Source organism: Erythrolamprus reginae, chromosome Z (genome assembly GCF_031021105.1).
Source record: "Erythrolamprus reginae isolate rEryReg1 chromosome Z, rEryReg1.hap1, whole genome shotgun sequence".
Lineage (NCBI taxonomy): Eukaryota > Metazoa > Chordata > Lepidosauria > Squamata > Dipsadidae > Erythrolamprus > Erythrolamprus reginae.
This window is the reverse complement of record NC_091963.1, coordinates 98,686,798-98,713,539: the sequence shown is the minus strand read 5'-3', so window position 1 is coordinate 98,713,539 and position 26,742 is coordinate 98,686,798. Positions and strand designations below refer to the sequence as shown.

General features: G+C 37.9%; 2 protein-coding genes across 2 annotated transcripts in view; one reads left to right on the top strand and one right to left on the bottom strand.

Annotated features, from left to right (window-relative positions):
* Nucleotides 1–2,197: 2,197 nt before the first annotated feature.
* Nucleotides 2,198–4,664, bottom strand: POMK (protein O-mannose kinase). Its single transcript, XM_070730113.1, is given in 3 exon segments — nucleotides 2,198–3,188; nucleotides 4,361–4,636; nucleotides 4,638–4,664. Coding segments are annotated over 3 exon segments (1,074 nt in total). The 3' UTR covers nucleotides 2,198–2,417.
* Nucleotides 4,665–9,315: 4,651 nt separating this feature from the next.
* Nucleotides 9,316–26,742, top strand: part of HGSNAT (heparan-alpha-glucosaminide N-acetyltransferase) — a 36,578-nt gene continuing 19,151 nt past the window's right edge. The window contains exons 1-7 of the mRNA XM_070728024.1: nucleotides 9,316–9,600; nucleotides 14,796–14,911; nucleotides 15,337–15,461; nucleotides 16,162–16,283; nucleotides 20,430–20,499; nucleotides 22,381–22,450; nucleotides 25,436–25,545. Of these exons, the coding sequence (XP_070584125.1) occupies nucleotides 9,510–9,600; nucleotides 14,796–14,911; nucleotides 15,337–15,461; nucleotides 16,162–16,283; nucleotides 20,430–20,499; nucleotides 22,381–22,450; nucleotides 25,436–25,545 (704 nt within the window). The 5' untranslated portion in view covers nucleotides 9,316–9,509. The remainder of the gene's footprint in view (nucleotides 9,601–14,795; nucleotides 14,912–15,336; nucleotides 15,462–16,161; nucleotides 16,284–20,429; nucleotides 20,500–22,380; nucleotides 22,451–25,435; nucleotides 25,546–26,742) is intronic.

The following is a 26,742-nucleotide window of genomic DNA, read 5'->3' as shown; positions in this document are numbered from 1 at the left end:
TACCTGCAGGGAGTGGTGGTGGGGGTTGCACCGAACAATAGTACACAGCACAGAGCAGGAGATATGAAGTGCAGATAATAAACCCTTAATAGACACTAGAGAAAAATAATTAACAGGATGAAAAGAATGGAGGAGAGAGATGGAGCTAATGAGACAAACGTAAGTCTCCCGAAAGTGAAGATGAGGAAATACAACAACGCATATGTAGTGCTTGGCTTCACTCTGACTAAGATAGAAGATGAGAAAAGAATGGTATGTTTACGGTGCCTAAAAATTTTGGCAGCGGACAGCATGAAGCCAAATAAATTAAGGCGTCAGTTAAACACATTAACCCCAATCACGTGGATAAGCCGCTTGAGTTTTTTTCAGCGAAAACGTGCTGAATATTGCAGACAATCGTCCCATTGGAGAGTTGAGGCAAGGGCGCAAAATGTTTACTTCTTCCTGGGGCAGGGGCATAACAGAAAACAATTGAGAAGCACTGTTCTAAATAATGCTCCTAATTAATTGAAGACTCTGAGGTTGTGGCTTTCTCAAAAGATCCTGTTTATTGGATCTATCATATTGGCAAGATCAAATGTGAAATCAACTCTGAATAATACCCCTGCTTTGATATAATTAAATAATAGATACTGGCCTTGTGTCACAAGTTAGGTTACCCAACCAAGTAGATGATGAATGTCTCAGCACATTGAGCTTGTCTAGGTTCTCACAAGCCTTATTACTGTTATGTCTGGCACTTTGGAGGAAAATATTCCTACATTCCATAAGTCCCCCCACACCAAACATGGCAAGAAAGAAATGATGCAGAGAAAATATTGCTTCAGCTAGAGTCATTTTGAGAGTTGACTCTCACTCTTTAATGTAATTTGGCTCAATATTTTTACACGGACCTAACAGAATTACTATTTTTTAAATTGCCCTTGATGAATTACCACTCCTTTCTAAGATTAAATGGAAAACCTAACACTTTTTTCAAATTAAAAATTAAAATTAGCAAATTTAAAACCCAAGCCCATTTTTTTCCAAACATGGACATAAACTCAGATGAAGCTTGATCCAAAAAACTCAAGAACTAAGGAAGATAGAAGACTGGAATTATTTTTAATACCACAACTGAACTAATCTTAAACTTTTTGCAAGAAAAGTATTCCTTTGTTATCCAAATATTCATAATTTATCCAAGAATTTGGGAAGAACACTGTTAAGTAATTAAGAGCTAGAAATTCTACCAGTAGATCAAGATTAATTTCCTGCCTATTCTTTCCATATATAAATATTTTTAAAGGATTTCTCTCTATAAATGCAATATTATTATATTGTGAACTTATCCATAGTTGATACAGTATATTAGGGAGCTGGGCAGCAGGGAAATCCAATAAATACAACAAATTATATTTACATTATGCAAAATGCATAATGTAAAAAGGCTAACAATAAAAAGAATACTATTAAATTTTCAATGGTATGGTACATTATTACATTTTGGTACACTACTACCAAAATGTACTATACTATGGGCTATACAGTACTACTATTTAGATAATAGATAAAGTGACAGTGGGAAACATGGCTTCCTGCTGAAAATATTCATTCTTTGGAAAAATATTTATCCACTATTATACCTGAAAAATGGCTTTGATCAGCATTGTTTTCTTCCACTTAAGTTCATTTTGAGTTTCAAAAGATTTCTTGGAGTGGATTTAAATAATTATACACAGGAAATGTTTGGCAAAAGTGCATTTGTCAAAATATTAAAATTCTCTCAAAATTAGTATTCCTAAGAAAGTACAAATGATTTTGTTAATAATACAAGGAAACTTGGAATTTGTACAGTGGTTTCTTTCATACTATTTTAAATAGCTTAACTGAGCAGCAATGCTTCCTTAGGCCATAATAGTTTTATCTGACACCATAACATTCCTGCATTTGTTACAACGACATACACAAGTGTTCATCCTTCACATATTGATCGTAGTACAGCTTATTGGTGACTACAATAATAACCTGATGGAATTAAAATCGAAGGAGCAATTTTACCAGGACAGAACTGAGGTTAATTGGGAACATACTAAAAAAAAAAATCAAGAGAAAGAATTGCACAATCATCAATCATAAATTAAAGAACCACTAGAATTGCTCCTATCAAATGATTGATGTTTAGTACACTAGTCTTTCAGAAACATCATACAAGTGCTACCATGATCCAGAAATTTTATTTCAAAATTAAAATATGAAAACAAGTACACATTTTTGTTCCTATATAAGCTCTTACAAACATTTAGTTATTTGAGAATTTCCTGCTTTATGCTTATAGTTAACATCCTCGGCCACTTTTCACATTGAAAAAGAATCAAACAGTGGACATTGAACGCACCCAATATTAGTCGTGCTGTTGAAGCACTCCATTGATCTTTTTATAACATGTCCCTTGTATTGGACACAGTTGCTTCTTTCACAAGTGAGGCAAGCACATTGTTATATCTGTCCAGTACTATCTGAGCAGAAGGTCTTTCAGCTGCAGTCTTTTTACATGCTTCGTGTATACTAAATAAGTGAAATCTGACAAGATCGCTTCCATCAACATCTCCCAGGAGAAAGTTAGAAACATCGGGGATTTTCCATATGTCTATCATTTCATTATAGGCAGGCATGAGATGGTCTTTAAAAGGTACTTCTTTTCCATATGGCCAAAGCTGCTCAGGAGCAACCCATTCACCTTCCAGTTCCTGGTGACCACACTTGATCAATTCACCAGTGCTCTTATTCAAGAGGGGCAAGGCATCCAAATCATTCACAACCACATGAAAGCTGCTAGTCAGTAAGTATTGTGACAGTGTTTTATTCAGATCACTGGAGTCACACATAACAAAAGTGCCAAGGGGGTTGTTGTGTAAAAAATGGATAATACTCACATAGCCTATGGCAAGGAGAAATCTGTTATGCCATGTATTATAATTTTTATATTTTGGAAGGTTCAATATCTCATCAACATTTTTCAGAGATCCAAATGGGTGATACTCTGTAAGAATCATGAACTCTTCTTCACAATATCCGAGGAGTTTGACCACATGCTTGCTTTGTAACTTTTTTAGCATTTGAAGCCCGTGAATAAAGTCTTCTTGTAGCTCTGGCACAGTTAGGTAGGAAAGTGCCACTTTGTTTTCTTTCCACTCAGAAAGAAAGACCTAGAAAGGAGAAAAATGCATATGTATCTCACACATACAGCCACTAATGTTCACTATTATTTAAACATACTATTCATTTTATGAGTTGATGAGATACACACCCTTACTAAGCATCCAATTATAACAAAGGCCAAGATATTTCAGAATTTCAAAACAGATCATACATAATAGAAAACTAGTCAGCAGCATTTAACTAATCCTTATGCCCCACAAAGGTGGGTCAAATCCATCTATAATCATATCTATAAACTGATATGGGGTAGTTTCTACAAATGAACCAGAAATATTTTTTTATTATGGTACATAAACCTACATCTATTCCCAGCTTTTATTCTATAGAGATTAGCATATATAAAAGTATATAAGCAAATACTTTAAAGTATTAAAGTATATATTCTTCTAAATTTTCTCCTTTAAAATATGAAGTTAGAATATTTTTCTGTCTTTATGAAAGGGGAGAGGGGATTGCCTAACTATCAGTTCAATCATACATATATAAAGCTAAGTATATATAAAGCTAAGAAACCTCTTTCAAAATTCCATTGAGCTCTTCTTTTCCCAAGTAAGTGAAAAGAGAAGATGGGGAAAGCAAATTAAAATTCAATTATTTCCTAATTCAAGTGCTAAAGCACGATTTGGCCATGCCCAACTTTGAACTTAAAAGAGAGTTCATTTATCAATGTAGTAATCAGTGCCAATTAGATGTAAATAACATAAGACAATTTAGAAAATATCATATCTATGCCATATCTCAACGAAGTTTTATTTAGAAATACTTCAGTAAATGTAAACAAGTTACTATATTATAAAATATATATAAATGAGTATTTTTTTCTCGATATCTAATTCATCAGCATCTACTTACAAAACAATTTTAGGTATACATTATTAAGAACATCAATTTCTTCAGCAGCAGCTTCTTGAGTGAAAAGGGAAGTGACAAAAGCAATGTGCTGATATGACAGAAACTCTATCCTTTTATAAATGTGTTGCAACCGCTTCTCTATACAAAACAATATAATATTGTTTTCATCATTTTGACAACAGTAGTAGATTCTGAGCACGCCTATCCATCTCTCTGTAGATTGGGTTTATCATTTGCCATAAATAGTGATCTGGGAATGTATAAAATATTATTTTATTATGTTTGAGATCCATGAAGTTAAACAAACCCTTTTTACAGCTCCTCCACCAATATGCTTCAGTTTACGGACTTCTCTTTTTATAGCCTGGCAAGACAACCATGGTGAGCAGTTTTTCATAGTTCCTAATTTGAAGTATCCATGTGGACAGAAATTTTGCTCGATGTTGGATTCTCCATAGGAAAAATATACATTGCCGAGGTATTGATAGATAAACAAGATCACAAGCAGCACAGTTAAAAACAAAAATAAGGCTAAAAGCTTCAGCTTCTGCTTAATATCACTTTTTAAATCACAAGCCTTTTTTGTCCATGTTGTAACTATCATCTTTCATAATTTCTGAAAAATAAACAGTAAATAATTATTAACTGAACATAACAAAGCAGCAAAATGAGTGATGGCCAAACTAAATATTTCAGAATTTTTTTTATTTTATTTTTGTGCATAGCAATTCTATGGTATCAAAAATATATGAAATATACATATAAAATGAGAATGTTAAGGTCATATGTTTACTTTCATAAATTATGGTATACTGAAACAATTCTGCATACAGGGGGAAATATGCATTGATCCAATTTATTCAAATATTAGACACACATATCCATTTAAATCTGTTTACTGACTGATATGAAATTCAATTAATACTTTAATTTTTAAAAACCCATACTTTCAAATTATATTTGCTGAAGCAAAATATCCCTTCTGGAGAACATGCTGAAATATATAAGGGATAAATGTACACACCACTTATGGATCTAGAAAAGGAAAGCAGAAGATTGCTCATAATTTGGTTCTGCACCGTACTTCTTTGTGAATATCTTATAGGTATCCTGATGAACAATAAAGACTGACTATCAAATTTTATGCATCTGTGCTAGAAACCATTAATGAATGTTGTCATCATAAATATTACCCAAATTCCAATATTTTAAGTCACGCTGGTTTTAATGATTTCGATAGGAACTATTTACTGTCAATGGCACTAAATATAAGTATTGACAAATAAGTCTAACTGAATTCACTAAGGCTTTCAAATAAATTTTATAAACTTAAGTGTGTAATTTTAACAAAAGAAACAAATTCATAGAAGCCACATTCTTTTCTGATTTTAAAAATCTGACTATTTCTCAGGAAGTGCTTTCACAACTTCTATTTACAGGTAAGCCACCTTTTTAGAAATACTTTAACATAGAGAATGGAATATATTTCTGCCGATATGCCTAAACTGATGCATAGATCTTAAAGAAACAACCGAGTAAATTTTTTAAAAATCTTTCTGGTTTGCATCATCTCAGAAATTCTAGGGCGAATAAATAAATATTATTCAACAGTTTTATCTTATTGTGCTATGCTTACCTGCTTTCTATCTTTACAGTTTATATACCATTATCACTATCGGTATAATACAATCCCAGGGTTCTTTGCTTTGAGCTACACAAGCTGTCCGTCGTTTGCACATAGAGATAAAATAGGTTAGAGTGACATATTCCCTTGCTATAGTCTCTCTGATTCTAATTGAAATATTGTATACAGTAAAGCCTTTCTGTGCAGAAGCTGATAGAGAAAAGTATCTTTATATTTACTGCCTAACAAGAAAGTTTGGAAAACTAAAAATATAGTTGGTTGACTTTTATTACAAACTTGTGTGAGAATATAACTTTGATAATTTTGGGACATATTTGAATGAATATGTAATGTGTAAGGGTGTGCAACAGTGCACTAGGATGCCTACTGTCCCTATCCTAATGTTCCTCCTGTCAGTATCCATCTTATAGATATAAATAATGTTATATCTATGTATATTACCAATGTGTACTTAACAAAAATAAATAAAATAAAAAATATGCATTGTATTACCCATAGCTTCTCAGAGCATCCAAATAACAGTCCTTTACTCACTAAATCATGCGTTGTTTGCTTTCACTCATGTTTAAAAACTTAATGTGGTTTTTTAACATAATGCAAAATAGAAACGCTTCATTAAAAAGTATACAATAAAGTGCATTCAGAAAGTATTCAGACCCCTTTCACTTTTTGTCAATTTTATGCTGCAGCCTGATCCTACAGTTGTTGAAATTCATTTTTTTCCTCAATCTATTTTATTTTATTTATTTTTATTTGTCTAAACATGTACAAGATAATAGGTATGGCATAAACATAAACAAAAGCAAAGTAAGTATAGATACATTTGGACAATAGGATAGTAGGACAAGGACAGTAGGCACAATGGTGTGCTTATGTATGCCCTTTACAGATCGCTTAGGAATGGGGTGAATTCAACTGTAGACAGTCTAAGGTTAAGGTTTTTGGGATTTGGGGAAGAAACCACAGAGTCAGGCAGTGCATTCCAGGCATTGATCACTCTGAGGCTGAAGTTGTGTTTTCTGCAGTTGAATTTCAAACAGTTTACATTGACTTTGAATCTATTTTGTGCACGTGTGTTGTGATTGAAGCTGAAGTATTCATTGACAGGTAGGACATTGTGGTACATGATTTTATGAACTACATTTAGATCAGATCGAAGACGACCTAGTTCTAGGTTCTAAGCCAAAAGTTTCAAGTCTCATGGAACAAGGTATTCTGTTGGTCCTTCTTAAAGAATAAGGTGTTTTTTATAAAAGTCTATGTAAATTGCATCCATTGATTTACTTTGATGAAGTTGTGAAGTCCATATGTTTTTGCAGTACCCCATAATGATAAAGTGCAAACAGAATTTTAGAACTTTCTGAAAATTTATTTTAAAAGAAAATGAAATATCACATTGGGAAAAATATTCAGACCCTTCACTCAGAACTTTGTTAAAGCAGCAATTGTTTGGCAGCAAATACAGCAGTCTTTTGGGGTATTGTGCGCACCATTCAAATCCTCTCAAATTCAATCCATTTGGTTCGCAACTGTTGATGGACAGCCATTTTCAGATCCCTTCAGCGATGGTCAATAATGTTCAAGTCAGACCTCTGACTTGATCACCTTACGCCTAGGACATTCACAGTTATCCCTAAACCATTCCTGTGTTATCTTGGCTGTGTGCTTAGGATAGTTGTCTTGTTGGAAAGTTAATCTTTGGCCTAGTCTAAGGTCCTGATCATTGTGTAAAAGGCTTTCATTGGAAATATCCTTGCACTTTCCCTATTCAGCTTTCCCTCAACTCTAACCAGTCTTCTACTGCCAAAGCATGATGCTGGCTCCAGCATGCTTCAGTGTTGGGATGATATTGGACAGGTGATGAGCGATGCCTGTTTTTTTTTCCCAGATATAAGATTTAGAATTGAAGCCAAAGAGTTAAATCTTGGTTTCATCGGACCAAAGAATTTTGTTCCTCACAATCTGAAAGTCTTCCATGTGCTTTTTTGCAAACTTCAAGAGTCTTTCAAGTGTTTGGCACTGAAGAGAGGCTTTTGTCCAGCCATTCTGCCATAAAGCCCAGATTGGTAGAGGGTTGCAGTGATGGGTGTCCTTTTGGGACTCTGTCCTATCTCCGGACAGAATCTCTAGAGCTCAGTCAGAGTGAGCATTGGATTTTTGGTTACCTCTCTTACTAAGGCTCATCTCCCCTGATTGCTTATTTGACCAGATGACCAGCTCTTAGAAGAGTCCTGGTTGTGCCAAACCTCTTCCATTTGAGGTCACTGTGCTCTTAGGAAATTTCAGTGCAGCAGAAATTTTATTGTACCTTCCTCAGATCTGTGCCTTGCAATAATATTTCTGAGGTAAGTGGGCAGTTCCTTTGACTTTGTGTCTAAGTCATACCAGAATTCCAACATTTACATGAGTATGTGTATATGTGCGCACACATCCTGTGCATTGACATACCTGTTGCACATGCTTGCTAATAAAATGAGTTGAAATAATTATGCTATTATTTTCCTATTTGCCAAAACAGTACATATGTACTCTGCACATTTTGCCTATCAAGACATTTAATAATTTGGTCATAATTTCATGTACAGTATATCCCAATCTAAAATATGGAATGGAGAGCACTATGATTCAAACTGAGTTAGGAGCAAAAACTGTGCTGTAATTATAGGAACTCTAAATTTAAGCATTTCCAATGAAAGTACAGTAATCAATTGCTATATCAGTATAGCAAAAGACATACTTGGTTCACCCACATGTTGTGGGATGCATTGGTAACTGTTTAATAAATTTCATTTAGTATATTACACTTTTGCTGTGATGACAACCTACAAGATGTAGGTAGATTGTGAGTTTATTTTGTAAGCATCAAATTGAAATGTATAATTAAAATTTTATTTCAAATGTACAGATAGTCCTCAACTTACAACAGTTCATTTAAAGACCATTAAAAGTTAGAACAGCACTGAAAACTGTGACTTATGACTGATTTTTCAGAATTACGTTTATAGCATCCCCTTGCTCATATGATCAAAATTCAGATACTCGGCAATTGGTTCATATTCATGACCATTCTGTGTCCCAAGGTCATGTGATCCCCTTTTGAGCCCTTCTAATAAAGCAGAATCAATGGGGAACCCAGATTTACTTCACAACCATGTTAATTTAATAACTACATTTATTCACTTAACTGTGACAAAAGTCGTAAAATTTTGGGCTCTCTCTAGAGCAGGGGCGCTCTCAAGAGCAAAGCTGGCTGAGGCATTCTGGGAGTTGAAGTCCACAAGTCTTAAAGTTGCCAAGCTTGGAGACTCCTACTCTGGAGCAACGTTTCTTAACCTTGACAACTTTGATATGCAACGACTTCAATTCCCAGAATTCCTCGCCCAGCATGAAGTTGTTCCTGGCAACTTAGTTAAGGTTGGGGGGGGGGGGTGGAACCTGCTCAGAAATCAGAAATGACAGCAGGGATTTAAAATAGACATCATCAGAAGAAGCAGAAGTATTTAAAATTAACTAAGAAATGACAAGATAAACCCGAATCCACGTGAATGAAAAAAGAAATGAGTACATAATCACTGAGCCCCGTTTTCGCGGCCTTAAGCATTCTCTTCAGTGCTCAAGACCACCTTAGAGACAACCGCAGCGGCAGCACCAGTCACTGCTTTATCCCCAAATATCACGGAGCGTGCGCGGGGCGGGGGAGAAAGAGAAGGCAGGAAGCTGCTGCCTCCTCCTCCTGTTTTGTCGCTGCCGCCGCCAGGCACAGCAGTGCACTCATCCGCTTTCGAGCAACGAAGGAAGAGAGGCAGCAAGTATGGTGGGCTCGGATTGTCTGGGTCGCCCGGCCGCCTATCTCGGAGGGGCGCTTATCGCACTCCTTGTGTCGGGCTTAGCTCAGCCCCACGGTAAGCCTTTTCTTCCCCGCCACAGTATCTCTCCTTGTGCCTCGTAAGCGCTGCCTCCTTCACACTTCTAGCAGGAGCTTTTTAAAGGCTCAGAATTCATCTGCTTTTGTTTTGCCCGGTGAAAAAAATGCTCGACTCCAGATCCCTTCGAGAAAAGCTCTTCCTCAGCAGCGGGAATCAACCGACGGGTGAGGAGGGAGAGAAAGGAAGAAAGGGCTTTTAACGAACGGATTCATCATCATTTGCTTCAAGGGTGCCATTGCTTGCAGTTTATTTCATTAGGAGGTGCTTAAAAGCAACAATCAAAAGCTAAACATGCACTTAAATCCAGTGCATAAGATTTTTAAAAAGCTGTGGACTAGTTCTTCACGATTCACCTGGTCAGGAGGAATCTTGTTAGCTTGTGATACTCATTCTAGTTTCCAGGTTTTTGCTAGTGATCCTATTTAATGCTCTACCTTCCCCTAAATCACAGCTTTCTTCTCCGCCCAAATTATCAATTTTGCAAATGCTAAAAAAAAATAGGGATATTATAACAGGAGTAAAAGATAGAAAAATGTGGATTAGACAGCATTGCCATCAGATGGATTTGTAACTGACTAACTAACCGGGCTCAATGTTAGTCCTCAATGGTTCTACATCTACATGGACCTAACTATGAAGGGGAGTAACCCGTTAGGCCCAGTACTCTTCAATATCTTTATCAATGATTTGGATGAGGGGATAGATGGAGAATTCATCCAATTTGCAGAGAACACCAAGCTGGCAGGAGTAGCCAACACTCCAGAAGCTAGGCCTAAGGTACAGAAGGATCTTGACAGACTTGAACATTGGGCACTATTTAAGGAAATGAAATTCAATGGAGAAAAAGTAACATACACTGCTCAAAAAAAATAAAGGGAACACTTAAACAACACACTAAAACTCCAAGTAAATCAAACTTCTGTGAAATCAAACTGTCCACTTAGAAAACAACACTGATTGACAATCAATTTCACTTGCTGTTGTGCACATTCAACTTTGTACAGAACAAAGTATTCAATGAGAATATTTCATTCATTCAGATCTAGCATGTGTTATTTGAGTGTTCCCTTTATTTTTTTGAGCAGTATACATTTAAGCAAGAAAAAGCACATGCACAGGTAGAGTATAGGGGGCATGTTACTCAATAGTAGTAACTGCGGGGGTTCTTAGAGTCTTAGTAATCATTTAAAGAAATCATTTAAAGAACAGTTCGGCAGAGTCTCTGGCTGAGGCCTGGAATTGCGCCGTTGCGACCTCTCCGCGGCACTAGACCCCGTAGAGCTCCATGGTTCAACGAGGAGCTCCGGGAGTTGAAACGCCAGAAGAGACGTCTAGAGAAGCGATGGAGGAAGAGTAAGTCCGAAGCCGATCGAACACTTGTAAGAGCACATGTTAAGACTTACAAAGTGGCGCTCAAGGCGGCAAGATGCGCGTATCATTCCGCCTTGATTGCATCAGCGGAATCCCGCCCGGCCGCTCTGTTTAGGGTGACCCGCTCCCTTCTTAATCAGGGGGGAGTTGGGGAGCCCTTGCAGAGTAGTGCCGAGGATTTTAACACGTTTTTCGCTGATAAAATCGCTTGGATCCGAGCGGACCTCGACTCCAATTGGAATACAGAGTCGACTGACAACGAGTCAGTTGAGGTGACTGGGGCACGTACTTGTCCACCTGTCTGGGAAGAGTTTGATCTGGTGACACCTGATGAAGTGGACAAGGCCATTGGAGCTGTGAGTTCCGCCACCTGTTTACTGGATCCGTGTCCCTCCTGGCTGGTTTCGGCCAGCAGGGAGGTGACACGGAGCTGGGTCCAGGAGATTGTCAACGCTTCTTTGGGGAGGGGGTCCTTCCCGGATCCCTACAAGGAGGCACTTGTGCGCCCCCTCCTCAAGAAGCCTTCCCTGGACCCAGCCATTCTCAACAACTATCGACCAGTCTCCAACCTTCCCTTTATGGGGAAGGTTGTTGAGAAGGTGGTGGCGCTCCAGCTCCAGCGGTCCTTGGAAGAAGCCGATTATCTAGGTCCTCAGCAGTCAGGATTCAGGCCCGGCTACAGCACGGAAACTGCTTTGGTCGCGCTGATGGATGATCTCTGGCGGGCCCGGGACAGGGGTTTATCCTCTGTCCTGGTGCTTCTTGATCTCTCAGCGGCTTTCGATACCATTGACCATGGTATCCTTCTGCACTGGATGGAGGGGCTGGGAGTGGGAGGCACTGTCCTTCAGTGGTTCTCTTCCTACCTCTCTGGCCGGTCGCAGTCGGTGTTAGTGGGGGGTCAGAGGTCGACCTCTAGGTTACTCCCTTGTGGGGTGCCTCAGGGGTCGGTCCTCTCCCCCCTACTATTTAATATCTACATGAAACCGCTGGGTGAGATCATCCAAGGGCATGGGGTGAGGTATCATCAGTATGCAGATGATACCCAGCTTTACATCTCCACCCCTTGTCCAGTCGGCGAAGCAGTGGAAGTGATGTGCCGGTGCTTGGAGGCTGTTGGGGTCTGGATGGGTGTCAACAGACTCAAACTCAACCCGGATAAGACGGAGTGGCTGTGGGTTTTGCCTCCCAAGGACAATTCCATCTGTCCATCCATCACCCTGGGGGGGGAGTCACTAACCCCCTCAGAGAGGGTCCGCAACTTGGGCGTCCTCCTCGATCCACAGCTCACATTAGAGAAACATCTTTCAGCTGTGGCGAGGGGGGCGTTTGCTCAGGTTCGCCTGGTGCACCAGTTGCGGCCCTATTTGGACCGGGAGTCACTGCTCACAGTCACTCATGCCCTCATCACCTCGAGGCTCGACTACTGTAACGCTCTCTACATGGGGCTACCTTTGAAAAGTGTTCGGAAACTTCAGATCGTGCAGAATGCAGTTGCGAGAGCTATCATGGGCTTTCCTAAATTTGCCCATGTCACACCAACACTCCGCAGTCTGCATTGGTTGCCGATCAGTTTCCGGTCACAATTCAAAGTGTTGGTTATGACCTATAAAGCCCTTCATGGCACCGGACCAGAATATCTCCGGGACCACCTTCTGCCGCACGAATCCCAGCGACCAGTTAGGTCCCACAGAGCTGGCCTTCTCCGGGTCCCGTCAACTAAACAATGTCGTTTGGCGGGACCCAGGGGAAGAGCCTTCTCTGTGGCGGCCCCGACCCTTTGGAATCAACTCCCCCCAGATATCAGAGTTGCCCCCACCCTCCTAGCCTTTCGTAAGCTCCTTAAAACCCACCTCTGTCGTCAGGCATGGGGGAATTGACATGTTCCTTCCCCCTAGGCTTATAAAATTTATGTATGGTATGCTAGTGTGTATGACTGGTTTTTAACTTGTGGTGTTCTTAAAATTAATTTAATATTGGATTTGTCTTGTATTGCTGTTGCTGTGAGCCGCCCTGAGTCTGCGGAGAGGGGCGGCATACAAATCTGATTAAACTTAAACTTAAACTTAAACATGAGCCAGCTTCAGCTGTGCAAAAGCCAACACAGTTTAGGCTGCATTAACAGGGATAATCATGTGAAGTAATAACTCTTGGAATACTGCATCCACAATGTAAAAAGATATTGAGACTCTAGAAAGAGTGCAGAGCAACATGGATGTTTAGAAGACTGGAGGCTAAAACATAAAGTAGGGTTGCTAAAATTGGATATGCTAGTCTGATGAAAAGAAGAACTAGGGGTGACATGTCTCAGGGGTTTCCACAGAGAAGAGGAACTCAACCTATAAAGCACCTAAGGGCTGGACAAGAAGCAATGGATGGAAGCTAATCAAGGAGAGAAGCAACTTAGAACTAAGAATAATTTTTTGACAGAACAATTAATCAGTGGAACAACTTGCTTCCGGAAGCTGTGAATGCTCCCAACACTGGAAGTTTTAAAGTAGTGATTGGACAGCCGTTTGTTTGAAAAGGTATAATGTTTCCTGCCTAAACAAGGGGTTGAACTAAAGACCTCCAAAGTTCCTTCCAACTCTGTTATTCTATTCTAAAGTAAAAAAAAAAACAGACATCCATTAGCACTTTGACCTTCACCTTTTCGTTATATATTGAAAATCAGATGGGTCGTTCCTATCAACTATTTGCTTGCTTATTTCATTTTCTACTTCTGCTTTCACTCAGCTATCATCTTTCTGATACAGATGTCTAAATTACAAATGAGGAAATAATGTTTTTTGTGTGAACCTTCAATTTAACAAGAAAATATTTGATTTTCTTTTAAAAAAATCCAGTAATCAGGTGTTTTTCCTTAATTTTTTATTTTTTAAAATAATAAATTATTCATTATTTTTTAATCTTAAAATAAAATTAATTCCATGTTTAGAAAAGTGTTTTAAGCAGAGGATATGAAGCAGTGATAGACTGAGCCACTGTAAAACTGCAGCTTGGGCACAAGCACATTAGAATATAAATATATTAAATAAAGTAAGTTATACATGTTACTGGTTTCTAGTACAATTCAAAATTTCTTTATTCTTTATATATAATTCTATAAGGTGCTATTTTTAACTTACAGAATCAGCACTTTGGCTTGGTACAGGTAGTCCTTGATTTACGACCTCAATTAAGCTCAAAATTTCTATTAAGTGAGTTTTGCTCCAGTTTTATGACCTTTCTTACTCAGTTGTTAAGTACTGCATTTGTTAAGTTAGTAATACAGTTTAGTTAATCTGGTTTTCCAGATTCTTGCTTGCCAGAAAGTTGAAAAGCAATTATATCACCCTGGAACAATGCAAATGTCATAAATACGAATCATTGACAAGTGTCTGAATTTTGATCATGTGACCATATCATTGCTGCAGTGATTGCAAGTGTAACAGTCATAAGTCACTTTTTCAGTGCTGTTGTAACTTCAAATGGTCACTATTGTTGTAAGTCAAAGACTACCTGTACTTGAAAAAGAAAAATACAAAGATAATCTTGAAGAAGGCAATTTTATTATATTGGTTAATTATGTTATTGCTATATAATGCAATATCCTACTATGTTGATAAGTTTACTTGGTATAACAACGACATTACATCACTGGTTATGCTTTCCTTTCTGAAATATCTTTTGAAGACGCAAAGTACACAAGAAAAAAGAAACAATTCCAGGATTCTCAAGTCTCAATTGCTAGACAAAAATATCCAGTTCTGATTTTTTTTAATACATAAATATTAAATTATTTTCATTTTTAATTCTAGATATATCCAGACGGCCTGTATGGAATTTGAAAATGGACCAAGCTTTATTACGAATTCATAATGAATTGCTCATTGACAACTTGTCCATTTATTGGGTCTCAGAATATTGTTATGAGGTAATTAAAATCTTGAGGAAAGGGGAAAGGCCTATAATCTGTAAAATGATTCAAGTTGGATAAAATGCATCATCTGAATCAAACTACAATTTAGATTTTTAAACCATGATTCTTGTTTGAACTGAGTGATAGTTATGGAAGAAAACTGGTCTAATCACAAGCAAATACATACAGCTAGCCCAATGAAGTACATTTTATTTTAGATACTAGAACTTTGAATATATAAAATGAAGCCAATTTTAAAATCTTAGAATATAATTGTATAGTTTCAATGGTTAACTATTTCTTTTAGCATAAACCACATTGTTTTTTCTAGATCCAGTAACCCTGCTACTGTTTTTCATTTTAAAGGTAATGTTGGTTTGTTTGTTGCAGGGGAAATCAATTTGTTGTGGCCTTTATTCTTTTTTTCCTCATTTTTTTAGTGTTTGCAACAGGAACTGATTTCTGTCCAGATGAACAGAACATCCAAAGAAACTCACTCTGTAGCTATTGATACTCAGCATGCTCTCACACTGACGGTCAATAATTTTACAGGAGAACTGTGCAGGTTAGTCCTTTTAGCTTCTGCTATGTGGTTATCACTTAAAGAAATCACAGAAGTATTGTACACAATTTATTTAGATAATTTAACCAAAAAGGAACTGAAATGTCAATTTAGGTATATTATTTAATTTTATATTAAAACATTAATATTATGTAAGCAATTTTCAATAGGCAACCATAGTTGCTGACTATAACTTATCCAAACATCTGTGTAAAAGCAAAATTATATTAGAAAAAGTGAAGTAATAAACGGTAGGATAAAAAATTCAAAGATAGAAATCACGGCAAATGAAATGGGAAGTATAATATGAGGAAAGTGAACACATTGAGAATTATTGAGATTTGCATGTATTCTGTAAGTTTACATATCAGTAAAAGAACATCCAAGTATATTCAAATGCTTAAAGCTCTCTGTTTTTTAGTGCTTGAAAAGTGATCAGGTATGTTGGAATCTCCCCAACTTTGTGAGCAGTAACAGCATTTTATATGAGGCATATGAAACCACTTTCTTAAGAATTTTGATAACTTTGTTTATCAAATATTAACACATCTGGAAAAATTATCAATTTTAGATTATGTTTGAAGGAGTTATTTATATTTATCTATCTTAAACTTTTAAGGGCATTACTTCTGTTCATATGTTGTCAGAATTGTTCTAACCTAAAATAACTTCATAAATATATTTTCCTCTTTGCTGTCATTAGGATTTATTATCATTTTGGAGAATATGGAAACTATTCCTTAAGGATTAGACATCTCCAGAGCAACATCACGAATATTATATGTGATATAGTTATCAATCAAAATCCTGTCAACAGCTCTCTCCGTATGTTACTTTAAACTTTTATAACTTTTGTAGTTTGTTAGTTGCCTTAATGCTTGCCTTAATAGATTTAGAAAACTGACTAGTTGTACAGTCATGTTGGCTTAACTATTTCTATGCAAGTATGCTATCCCATCTCAGTTCACCCTATATACTATAAGGGAAAAAGAACTTAAAGACTTGCAGAGTGGAAATCCCCCAACTAACTCTGCAGTCACTTCTGAACAGTTCAGCCTATTTCCTCCTATACTTGATTTCTGTATTTTTCGCTTCATAAGATGCATTTTTTTCCTCCCAAAAGTGGGTGAAAATGTCTGTTTGCCTTATGGAGTGAATATGGGCGACAGGTAGCAGTGGCGAACAGCAGCAGTGATCTCCACTGCTTGAGCATCTGGTCAATGGTAATCTGGGAGGATTCAATTACTGAGCAGCTGCTTGGAGGTGAAAGCTCCAGTGTTCCCTGGCAGAGGCTGCAGACACAAAGGAGGCAGGCTGTTTGTTTGCTGTTTGCTGAAAGGATGTTAGCCGGATGAATACCAGATAGACCCTGGGAGGCAGAGGCAGATTTTTTTTTCTTGTTTTCCCTCTCTAAACCTAGGTGAGTCTTATCGTCAGGAGCATCTTATGGGGCGAAAAATAACTTTCACAGGCTTCCAAAATGGGTCAACTGTAGTATTAGATTCAATTATGATGAGTATAAGAACAAAAACCAATAGGATGAAATTAAAGAATTTAGCTGAATATTGGGAAGAATTTTTCTAAGAATTAAGCACTAAAATAGTCTGCTTAGAAGAGTGATAAACTATCCTAAGAGCCATGGTGGTGCAGTGGTTAGAATGTAATATTGCAGGCTAACTGTTCAATGTCAGATGTTTGATCCTGACTCTTGACTCAGCCTTCCATCCTTCCAAGGTAAATCTGAAGATTCAGATTGCTGGGGTCAGAGTGCTGATTCTGTAAACGTATAGGGAGCTGTAAAGCGTTATGAAGCTGTATACTGTATAAGTACAGTTGCTACTGCTATCCACTCATTAGTGGTTTTCAAGTATTAAGGATAACTATAACTAGTAAATTAATAGGAGTTTGAATTGAAGACTACTGGTAATTCTGAGACTCTTCTAACTCATAATGGTGTGATTACTGTATTTTTGGTGTATAAGACGCACCGGTGTATTGGACGCACCTAGATTTTAGAGGAGAACAAGGAAAACAGTATTCTGAACCAAATGCTGTAGTATTAAATAGTAATAGTAGAATAGAATAGAATAGAATAGAATTCTTTATTGGCCAAGTGTGATTCGACACACAAGGAATTTGTCTTGGTGCAGATGCTCTCATAAAAGAAAAGATACACTTGTCAAGAATCATGTGGTACAACACTTAATGATTGTCATAGGGGTCAAATAAACAATGAAGAAACAATATTAATAAAAATCTTAGGATAGAAGCAACAGGTTACAATCATAGAGTCCTAAGTGGGAGGAAATGGGTGATAGGAATAATGAGAAAAAAACTAGTAGTAATAGTAGTGCAGACATAGTAAAAAATTTGACAGTGCTGAGGGAATTATTTGTTTAGTAGAGTGATGGCGTTAAGGGAAAAAAAACTGTTCTTGTGTCTAGTTGTCTTGGTGTGCAGTGTAATAGTAACCTCTCCAGCCACGACGGGGTGGGTTTGTGGCTTCTGGTGTTTTCTGTGGGAAATTTCTCCCTTCCTTCCTTCTTTCCTTCCTTCCCTCCGTCCCTTCCTCCTTCCTTCCTTCCCCGCTTTCCCTACCTCTCTCTTTTCCTTTTCTTTCTTTCTCTCAACTTCTCTCTCTCTTTTCCCTCTCTCTCCCCCTTTTTGCTCTCATTTCTCTCACTTTCATTCTGTTTTTCTCTCTGTGTCCTCTTTCCCTTTTTCTTTCTCTCCCCTTCTCTCTCTCATTTGTTTGTTCTTCCGCTCCCCGTTCTTTCCCTCCATCAGTTTCTCATTTTTCTCTTTCTCCTTTTCTCTCATATTCCCTCCACCTCTCACTTCCCTTCCCCCTCTCTTTCCCTCCATCTCTGTCTCCGGGGACGAGCCAGCAGCCTACCCCACTTCTTCTTAACTTGTCCTCTGGGCAGCTTTGATCATCCAATAGGATGGGGCTCGGCTCCATCAGCCCCCACCCCCTCTGCTTGGAGCGCCTTCGCCGACCGCTGTGCACTCCCAAATGTGTCCCCGAAGGTGGGAAATTAGGGTGGGGGCTGATGGAGCCGAGCCCCGTCCCACCGGATGATCGAAGTGCCTCGCGGGCTCCTCCGCTGGCTGGATATGTTGAGGGGACATCCTCCTGCTTCTTGTAAGCTGCTGCCGTGCGCCCCGCCTCAACTGCCCAGTGGCGGGCTTTCCAGGCATTCCTCCCAGGGTCCCTGCTGGCACTGCTCCAGCAGCAGCGGTGGCTGTCTCCAAGGCCGCTCAGCAGTCATCGGCTGGAGGCCGGAAGCTCGGCCCTGGGGATGAGTGGGGTGCACAGCATCCAGCCGGCGGAGAAGCACGCAGGGCAGCTTCGATCGGCTCCATCAGCCCCCACCAGAATTCCCAAGCTGAGGCAGCTTTTCTCAGAGTGCCTTCACCGACCGCTGCACCCTCCAAAAGGGCCCCGAAGGCGGGAGATTGGGGGTGGGGGCTGATAGAGCCGAGCCCCATCCTGTGAGATGATCGAAGACGCAAAAAGTGACTTCCGACCATTTGGCATACTTATAACTGCTGCAGCATTCCCATGGTTATGTGATCCAAATTCAGATGCTTCAGAGGAAACTAACTCATATTTATGGTTGTTTAGTGTCTTGGAGTTACCAGACTAGCAAATTCAATGAGGAAACCACATTCAGTTAACAACTGTTTTACTAACTTAAAAATTGTAGTGAGTCACTTAACTGTGGCAGCAAAGATTTAAAATAGCAAAGCTCAGTTGACAAATGTCTATTTAGCAACAAAATTTTGAGGTCTATTGTCATATGTTGAGGACTACCTGTATCAACACTAACTGCTACAGGCCTCAGAAAAAGGACAACTACTGCAACATCATGGCTCTTACTTCCAATCTCTTAAGTCAGTCCAGAAGGTTGAAATGGTTGATGATATCAAACCCACTGAGAGATTAAAGAACGCCAGATGGATGGACTACCCATCCCACCCCCACCAAAAGCGATCAAAAGCATTATTAGTGCCAGCTTTCATTAAAAGGAAAATTGATTGAAATTGTCTAGTACAGGCATCTTGAGAAGAGAGCAGACAACTACCCCTTTGAAGACAAATGAAGTCACCTTCTTCTTCCTAGTATATTTCCTTTTTGGATCCCTGGATGCCTTGTTACATGGTTAGCTGTGTCACCAAGGCACAGGCCTACATCTTGCATATCTTTGTTGATGGTATCTTGCCATCTCTGATTTGGGTGCCGGCAAGGTCACTGGCCATTGACTTCTAGTTGGTAGGCAGTCTTGGCAATGGTGGAAAGTGCTGCTCTCAGGACATGTCCATACTAGCAGAGCTGGCTTTCTCTCATCTTCTCTAGAATTGGTGCCACAACAAAATGCTGTTGAATGGTGTGATTTGTGATGTGGTCAAGAAGGGAGATGCCCAATATCCAACAGAGCATTCACATTTAAATTCACACCTTCTCCCATAAGAAAATATTCATCTTATGTAAAACACAGGTAGCAAAACTCACAAATTCAAAGACTTAATCCACTTCATCATAATTAATAGGTTCAAACTCTTCCCAGATTATCACTCAAGTGCCATGGGATCAAAGGTGCTTTTTTCAAGAAGTCTTTTTTTAAATAAATACAGAAGAGATACGTTGAAACTGTTATTAAATCACCTATCTATTAAGAATATACAGCCCTACAGGGGCGGACTGCCCCCTGGTATGCCTGGGATCACCAGTAGTGGAAACGGCGATGCATGCGCAGAAGCAAAGAAATCTGCAAAAATTGCCAAAATCTCATCCGTGCAAGCATCATCAAAATCATAAGTTTAGAAGCAAAATATCATGCGGGGGTGCGTTTGTCTATTGCCGCCTGCGCACGCACCTTTGGTTTTTTGTGTTTTAAATTATATGAAAGAATTTACACCAGAATGTATTCTTTATTGTTTATAGTAATTATATTTTCTTTTATGCAGCTATTTTATTTGCATTTCTCATCTACATGGGTATTTTCATTATTCTGATGATTGGACAGTTTTGCATAAAGTAAGTAAATATTTTAAAATGAGACTAATTGGATGTAATCTAATTTGATGTTTTTCCATATTTGCATGTTAAACCTTAATTTAATCATTGAGCAATATGGCAGTGTATTGAGATTTTCCATAGAAACCTTTCTAAAAATATATGCTTTTAGAAATGCCCCATTTGGATGACATAGAAGTCGAATTAAATAAATACAGTGGGTATGGAAAGTATTCAGACCGCTTTAAATTTTTCACTCTTTGTTTCATTGCAGCCATTTGGTAAAAGCAAAAAAATTCAGTTTATTTTTCATTAATGTACACTTACCACCCCATCTTAACAGAAAAAAACCAGAAATGTAGATATTTGTGCAAATTTATTAAAAAAGAAAAACTGAAATATCACATGGACATAAGTATTCAGACCTTTGCCCTGACACTCATATTTAACTCTCATTCATTCATTCATTTATTCAATTTCTATGCCGCCCTTCTCTTGGGACTCAGGACGGCATACAGCATGTTAGAAATCTGCATGAAAACTGTATTCTAAAAAACCCACAGTTAAAACCAAACAAACACGTTTACACATTACATATCCAACATTCATTCATTGGACAGGGCAAGATGTCACAGTTTTAATGGCCCCAATCCTGCTGGCAGAGGTGTGTCTTCAAAGCTTTGCAGAAGGCAGGGAGAATGGGGGAAGTACGAATCTCTGGGGGAAACTCGTTCCAAAGAGCTGGGGCAGCCACAGAGAAGGCTCTTCCTTTAGAGCAGTGTTTTTCAACCAGTGTGCCGCAGCACACTAGTGTGCCGCGAGACATGGTCAGTTGTGCCGCGAAGCTCAGCAAGAGAGAGAGAGAAAGAGAGAGAGAAAGAAAGCAAGAGAGGGAGAGAAAGAAAGCAAGAGAAAGAGAAAGAGAGAAAGAAAGCAAGAGAGAGAAAGAAAGCAAGAGAGAGAGAGAGAGAAAGAAAGCAAGAGAGGGAGAGAAAGAAAGCAAGAGAGAGAGAAAGAGAAAGAGAGAAAGAGAGAGAGAAAGCAAGAGAGAGAGAGAAAGAGAGGGAGGGAAGGCAAGAGAGAGAAAAAGAACAAAAAGAGGAAGGAAGGAAGAGAGAACGAAAGAGGGATGGAGAGAGAGAGGAAGGAAGGAAGAGAGAGAAAGAGGGAGAGAAATAGAGCGAAAGACAGGAAGAGAGAGAATTTTTTGTCCAAACTTTTTTTAGCTGCGCCCCCCCCCCCCCCCGTTCAATGTGCCCCATGATTTTGTATATGTAAAAAATGTGCCGTAGCTCAAAAAAGGTTGAAAATCACTGCTTTAGAGAATCTCTGTCCAGATAAGGCCGCAACTGGCGCACCAGGCGAACCTGGGCGAACACCCCCCTCACCACACTTAAAATATGGTGTTCGCCATCCATCCTGCTGGAATTGGAGAGGATCTGCCAGGAAGAATGGTAGTGGATCCCCAAATCTAGATGTGAGAGACTTGTTGCATCATTCCCAAGAAGACTCATGGCTATACTAGCTCAAAAGGGTGCTTCTACTCAATACTGAGCAAAGGATCTGAATACTTATGAACTTATTAACTTGTTTGCTTTTACCAAATGGCTGCAATAAAACAAAGAGTGGAAAATTTAAAGGAGTTTGAATGCTTTCCGTACCCACTGTAAGTAAATAAATAAATAAATGTATTGTTTTATGTTTATTAAGGAAAGGGCCTTCAGTGGGGACTTTCTTTCTCCCCTTAAAACTTCTTGGTTCCCAGAATTGCTTGTTTTGAGAGAAAATTATTTCAAATGGCTTTAAAGTGCTTGATTGTGACAATGTTTTTAGGATGATGATTTTAGAAGACCATGTGGTATTCAAGACTAAAATCTGATTTTCTAAATTTCTGTTTTATAGCACTGAACCAGTAAGAAATTGGTTGTTCAAAAAGTTGAATCCGAGAGAAACTGATCGACTTATTAATTCAGTAAGATTTTTAATAGTGGGATCATATAAATTAATTTTTAAACTTTACTCTGATTTTTTCTGACACAAATAATGTAAGTTTAACTACATGGGCTGATAATTGAATTGTTTTCTTTACAAATAAGTTGTCTTTGAATGAGTTCAATCATGCAAGTTGTCCATTAAGGCTGAGAGCTTTATTATAATGAAATAATTGTGTAAAAACCATCACAGATAACCTTCAAATGTTTTGACGGTAACCTAATATCATTGCAGCTGAATTGCTTTTCATATAAATGCTTCAGACATTGAATGACATACCCTCCTTCTTCTATTATTTTTGTTTAAAAAGAGATAAAAATCAATCTTCAATAAAGCTTTCATAAATGGATATTGTTTCAGCCTAAATAGATTGATCAGTTATCACTAATATGATATTAATATTCATTATACTAGAGAAGAATGCTATATTTATTCTTTGTTTTGCTCTAGAATGAGGCCAAATATAATTAAAGATCACCAAATCTGTCTGTGATTTCCTTTTGTAAACTTAATTACCAATTGCTACAGTGTTGAATGTATAGAATTAGCCCAAGCTATTGGAGTCAATGGCTTCATTTGGACATTTAAGAATAGAGGGACCATTCTCACTATATAGTTGATGTGACTAAATATTACAATAAAATATCTGTTTCTGAGATGGCTAATTGTTAAAGCAAAAAGAAAGAAAATAGATGTGTCTCATAACTTGTCTTCCAGTCTTTCAAGAGCTGAGCCTTGAACCCCCAATATCAAACTATGTATTTTTCCTTAGAAAGCATAGCATAGCATTTTATTTTATTTACTGTCAATGACCAGCAAAGTGGCTATAATACTAAATATCACATAAAAGCAGATTCATACAATTAAAAAAGAATACAAGGACCAGGGGTTTCTGGTGGGCACACAGGGACTTATGACTGATGACGCATTTGACCCCTCCTGCAGGCTCAGGCATGTCATCTACAAAACCACTACCCAAACCTGCTGATTAAAATGTACAGATTCGAGAAGTAAACAAAATAATAGAAGGCAAAACAAAATAGATAAAAATATAAAATTAAGATTAAAGAATAAAACAACTTCTTTATGAAATAATTCCAGGATTAGGAGGACACTTTAAGCATTCTTAAGCAATTATAATGTTCTGTCAAGAGTAAGAATATAAAAGTGAATCAAAAGGATGGCTCTACAATATGCTTAACAAACTTGATTGAATAGGTAATTTGCAGAATTAAAAGATTTCCAGGAAAGAAAGCTAACAAAAAGATTGCAATAATTCAATTGGCTACAATATTTACTTTCCATCTTAATAATAATAATAATAATTTAATAGATTTGTATGCCGCCCTCTCCGAAGACTCGGGGTGGCTCACAACAACAATACAACATGTACAAATGAAGCATTTGGCATCTATCGTATTTTTTGGACTATAAGATGCACCTAGATTTACAGGAAGAAAACAAGAAAAAGGTTTTTGACCTACATGCTTTGTGTTTTTGCCCTCCCCGGCCCTCAGAAGTGCCCTGCATGTCCTGTTTTTGCCAAAGATGGGCCCGTAGAGTGCATTTGGGGGCCGGGGAGGACAAAAAAGTGATGCATGGAGGGTTCGGGACCCCCCAAAACAGGCCTATTTATGTAAAAAAAGGGATGCGTGGAGTGTTATGGCTGGGGAGGGCAAAGATGCAATCTGTGGAGGGCTCAAGACCCCAAAAACAGGATATGCAGAACACTGCAGAGTGTTTCTGGAGGCTGGGAGGATGAAAACATGATGCACAGAGGGCACGGCATCCCAAAAACAGGAGATGCAGAGCAGAATGCTTCTGGGGGCCAGAGAGGGCAAAAACATGACATACGGAGGGTTCAGGAACCCCAAAACAGGCCCATTTTTTGAGTGCTTCTGGGGGCCAGGGAGAGCACAAATGCAGTGCGTGGAGGACTCAGGAGCAACAAAACAGGGCTGTATTCAATATATAGGACACACCAAAATTTTCGCCCACTTTTTGGGAGGGGGAGTGCCTGTTATACACAGAAAAATTTACAAACTATTTTAAAAATGGCCAAATGCACAAACAAAACAACCTTCTCACTATTCTTTATGTTCTTTGACTCATCAGAAGATTGCCCAACAGTCATCAGATTTTTCTAGCATGCTTCAAATAGAAATGCTAAGCAGCCCTCAACCATTTTCTTTCAAAACATTCCTTTTGAATGCATGTGTTTTTAAAATGTAACACTGTAACTGAAAGCTTGCTACATGTTTTGTAGCATGACAACTTTTCAGAAAGGTTACTGTAAAAATAACTTCCTTAAATATTACATAAAAACAATATTTTAAAGTTAAAAATTAATAAAGACACGAAACTGCTATTATTGAAGGAAAACAATGTTATGATTATCCACTTCAATACAGAACATGGCATGTGAAGAAAAATACTTATGGAGGAAACATGTTGAAAAGATAGGACCCTTATTAGGATTATTATGGTATTTTTCAGAGTATAAAACTCACTGGAGCATAAGATGCACCTTAATTTTGGGGTAGGAAAATAGGGGGAAATAATCTGCCTACCAGATATTCATCTGGCTAGTCCTTAGTCTAGTTAGCTTCAGCACATTAGTTTGCTTGTTTTGAGCATGTGTGCTTGCTTTTAATTCTCTGATTGGGGATAAAAAAACAGTTTCAAAAGCAGTTCACTTCTTCCTCTTTCTCTCTCCAGAGAGAGAAACAATGAGAAAAGCAAGCAAAAGAAGATCGCTTGGCTAGCAAAGCGCAGAAGATAGCTTCACTGTTAGCACCTTATTAGGGCTGGGAAAAAACCTTAGTAAAAGCTACATTAGGAGTATAAGACATATCCGAATTTTCAGCCTCTTTTGGGGGGGAATAGGTGAATCTTATATTATGAAAAATATGGCAATTTTATGACTAGGTTTTCACATCCAATCTTTCTTGCCTTCATTTTTCAGGAGCTTGGATCCCCAAGCAGAACAGATTCCACTGGTGGTGAATTTTCAATAGGAGTTTGGAACATTGCTTCCTCTCTACAGAGGCTTCGTTCCCTGGATACCTTCAGAGGGTAAATTGCAGTTCTGGATAATTCCTTATAATTTTTCTGTAAATGTCTTTGAGGATAGTATCAGCTGAGCTTTATAGGCATAGTAGTACTCACATTCGTGAAGTAGTAGTGACTACTAAAAGTGTAACCTACTTATCCTTTACACCGATGCTGTAAGTAACGACAGAACAATAGAACTGGTACAATCTGTTAAAACTGATATAACTGGTACTTTCTGTTCTTGACTCGGGTAGGTTCCCTTCATATGTCCCTGAGGAAACAGACATCATTACAGTATCTTCATTTTGGAGGCTCTGACTTCCTGTTAGAGTGTTATCTGTTAAACAATTGATTTTAAAGAACAGGACACCCTTAAGGTTCTTCTGGATTGGATTAATGATCTAGCACCTGTGAGCAATATCATATCTGCTCGAACCCTAATGAGATTTAATCTTGTTTTAGAGATTAGGATAGTTCCCATTTTTTCGCATTGCTTTTTTTTTTTTAACTGAGAAGCTACTTGCACCTTTTTTCTTTTGAGAAAATTTATATTGTAGCAGAAGTAGGCTGATAAAAACCATGTTGATCAAAAATTTGTGGGTAATTAACAAACAAAAGACTAAATTATTGACAAAGAATATGACTTTAAGACAAGAAGAGAAATTTAAAAATTGTTAAACTTACAAATAACTAAAAAGATAAAATATTTGGATTTAATTATAACGAATAGATGCTCATCCATTAAAAAAGATAACTATGATAAGCTAATGCAAGAAAAAAGCCAGGACTTTTGTTTCTGGGGAAACTACAACTTTCTATATTGGGATTGTGATAAAAGGTGCAAGGGCACACAGAAATTGAGAAATACATAAACATGAAATGTACTGCATATAATTTTAATGAAATATTGGAATGTAAGAAATTTAAGGAAATCTGTAAAAAATTATAGTGACGTTTTTAATTTGCAAAATTAATAAAGAAAACTTTTCAATAAAAATTCGTGGGTAATAAAAACACAGATACTGCAATTAACAGACCATTTTGAAATGTATGCAGAAGTATATAGAAGAGGAGACATTAAAGAAGTTATATTGTATGTTGCTACTTGGGAGGGGGCTAAACTAGTCTGCTGGGTTTCTTTGAGGAAATGAAAGAATACGTCTATTTTGAATATTGTGATGTACCTTCTCATCTTGATGCCATTGACATAGCAGCATT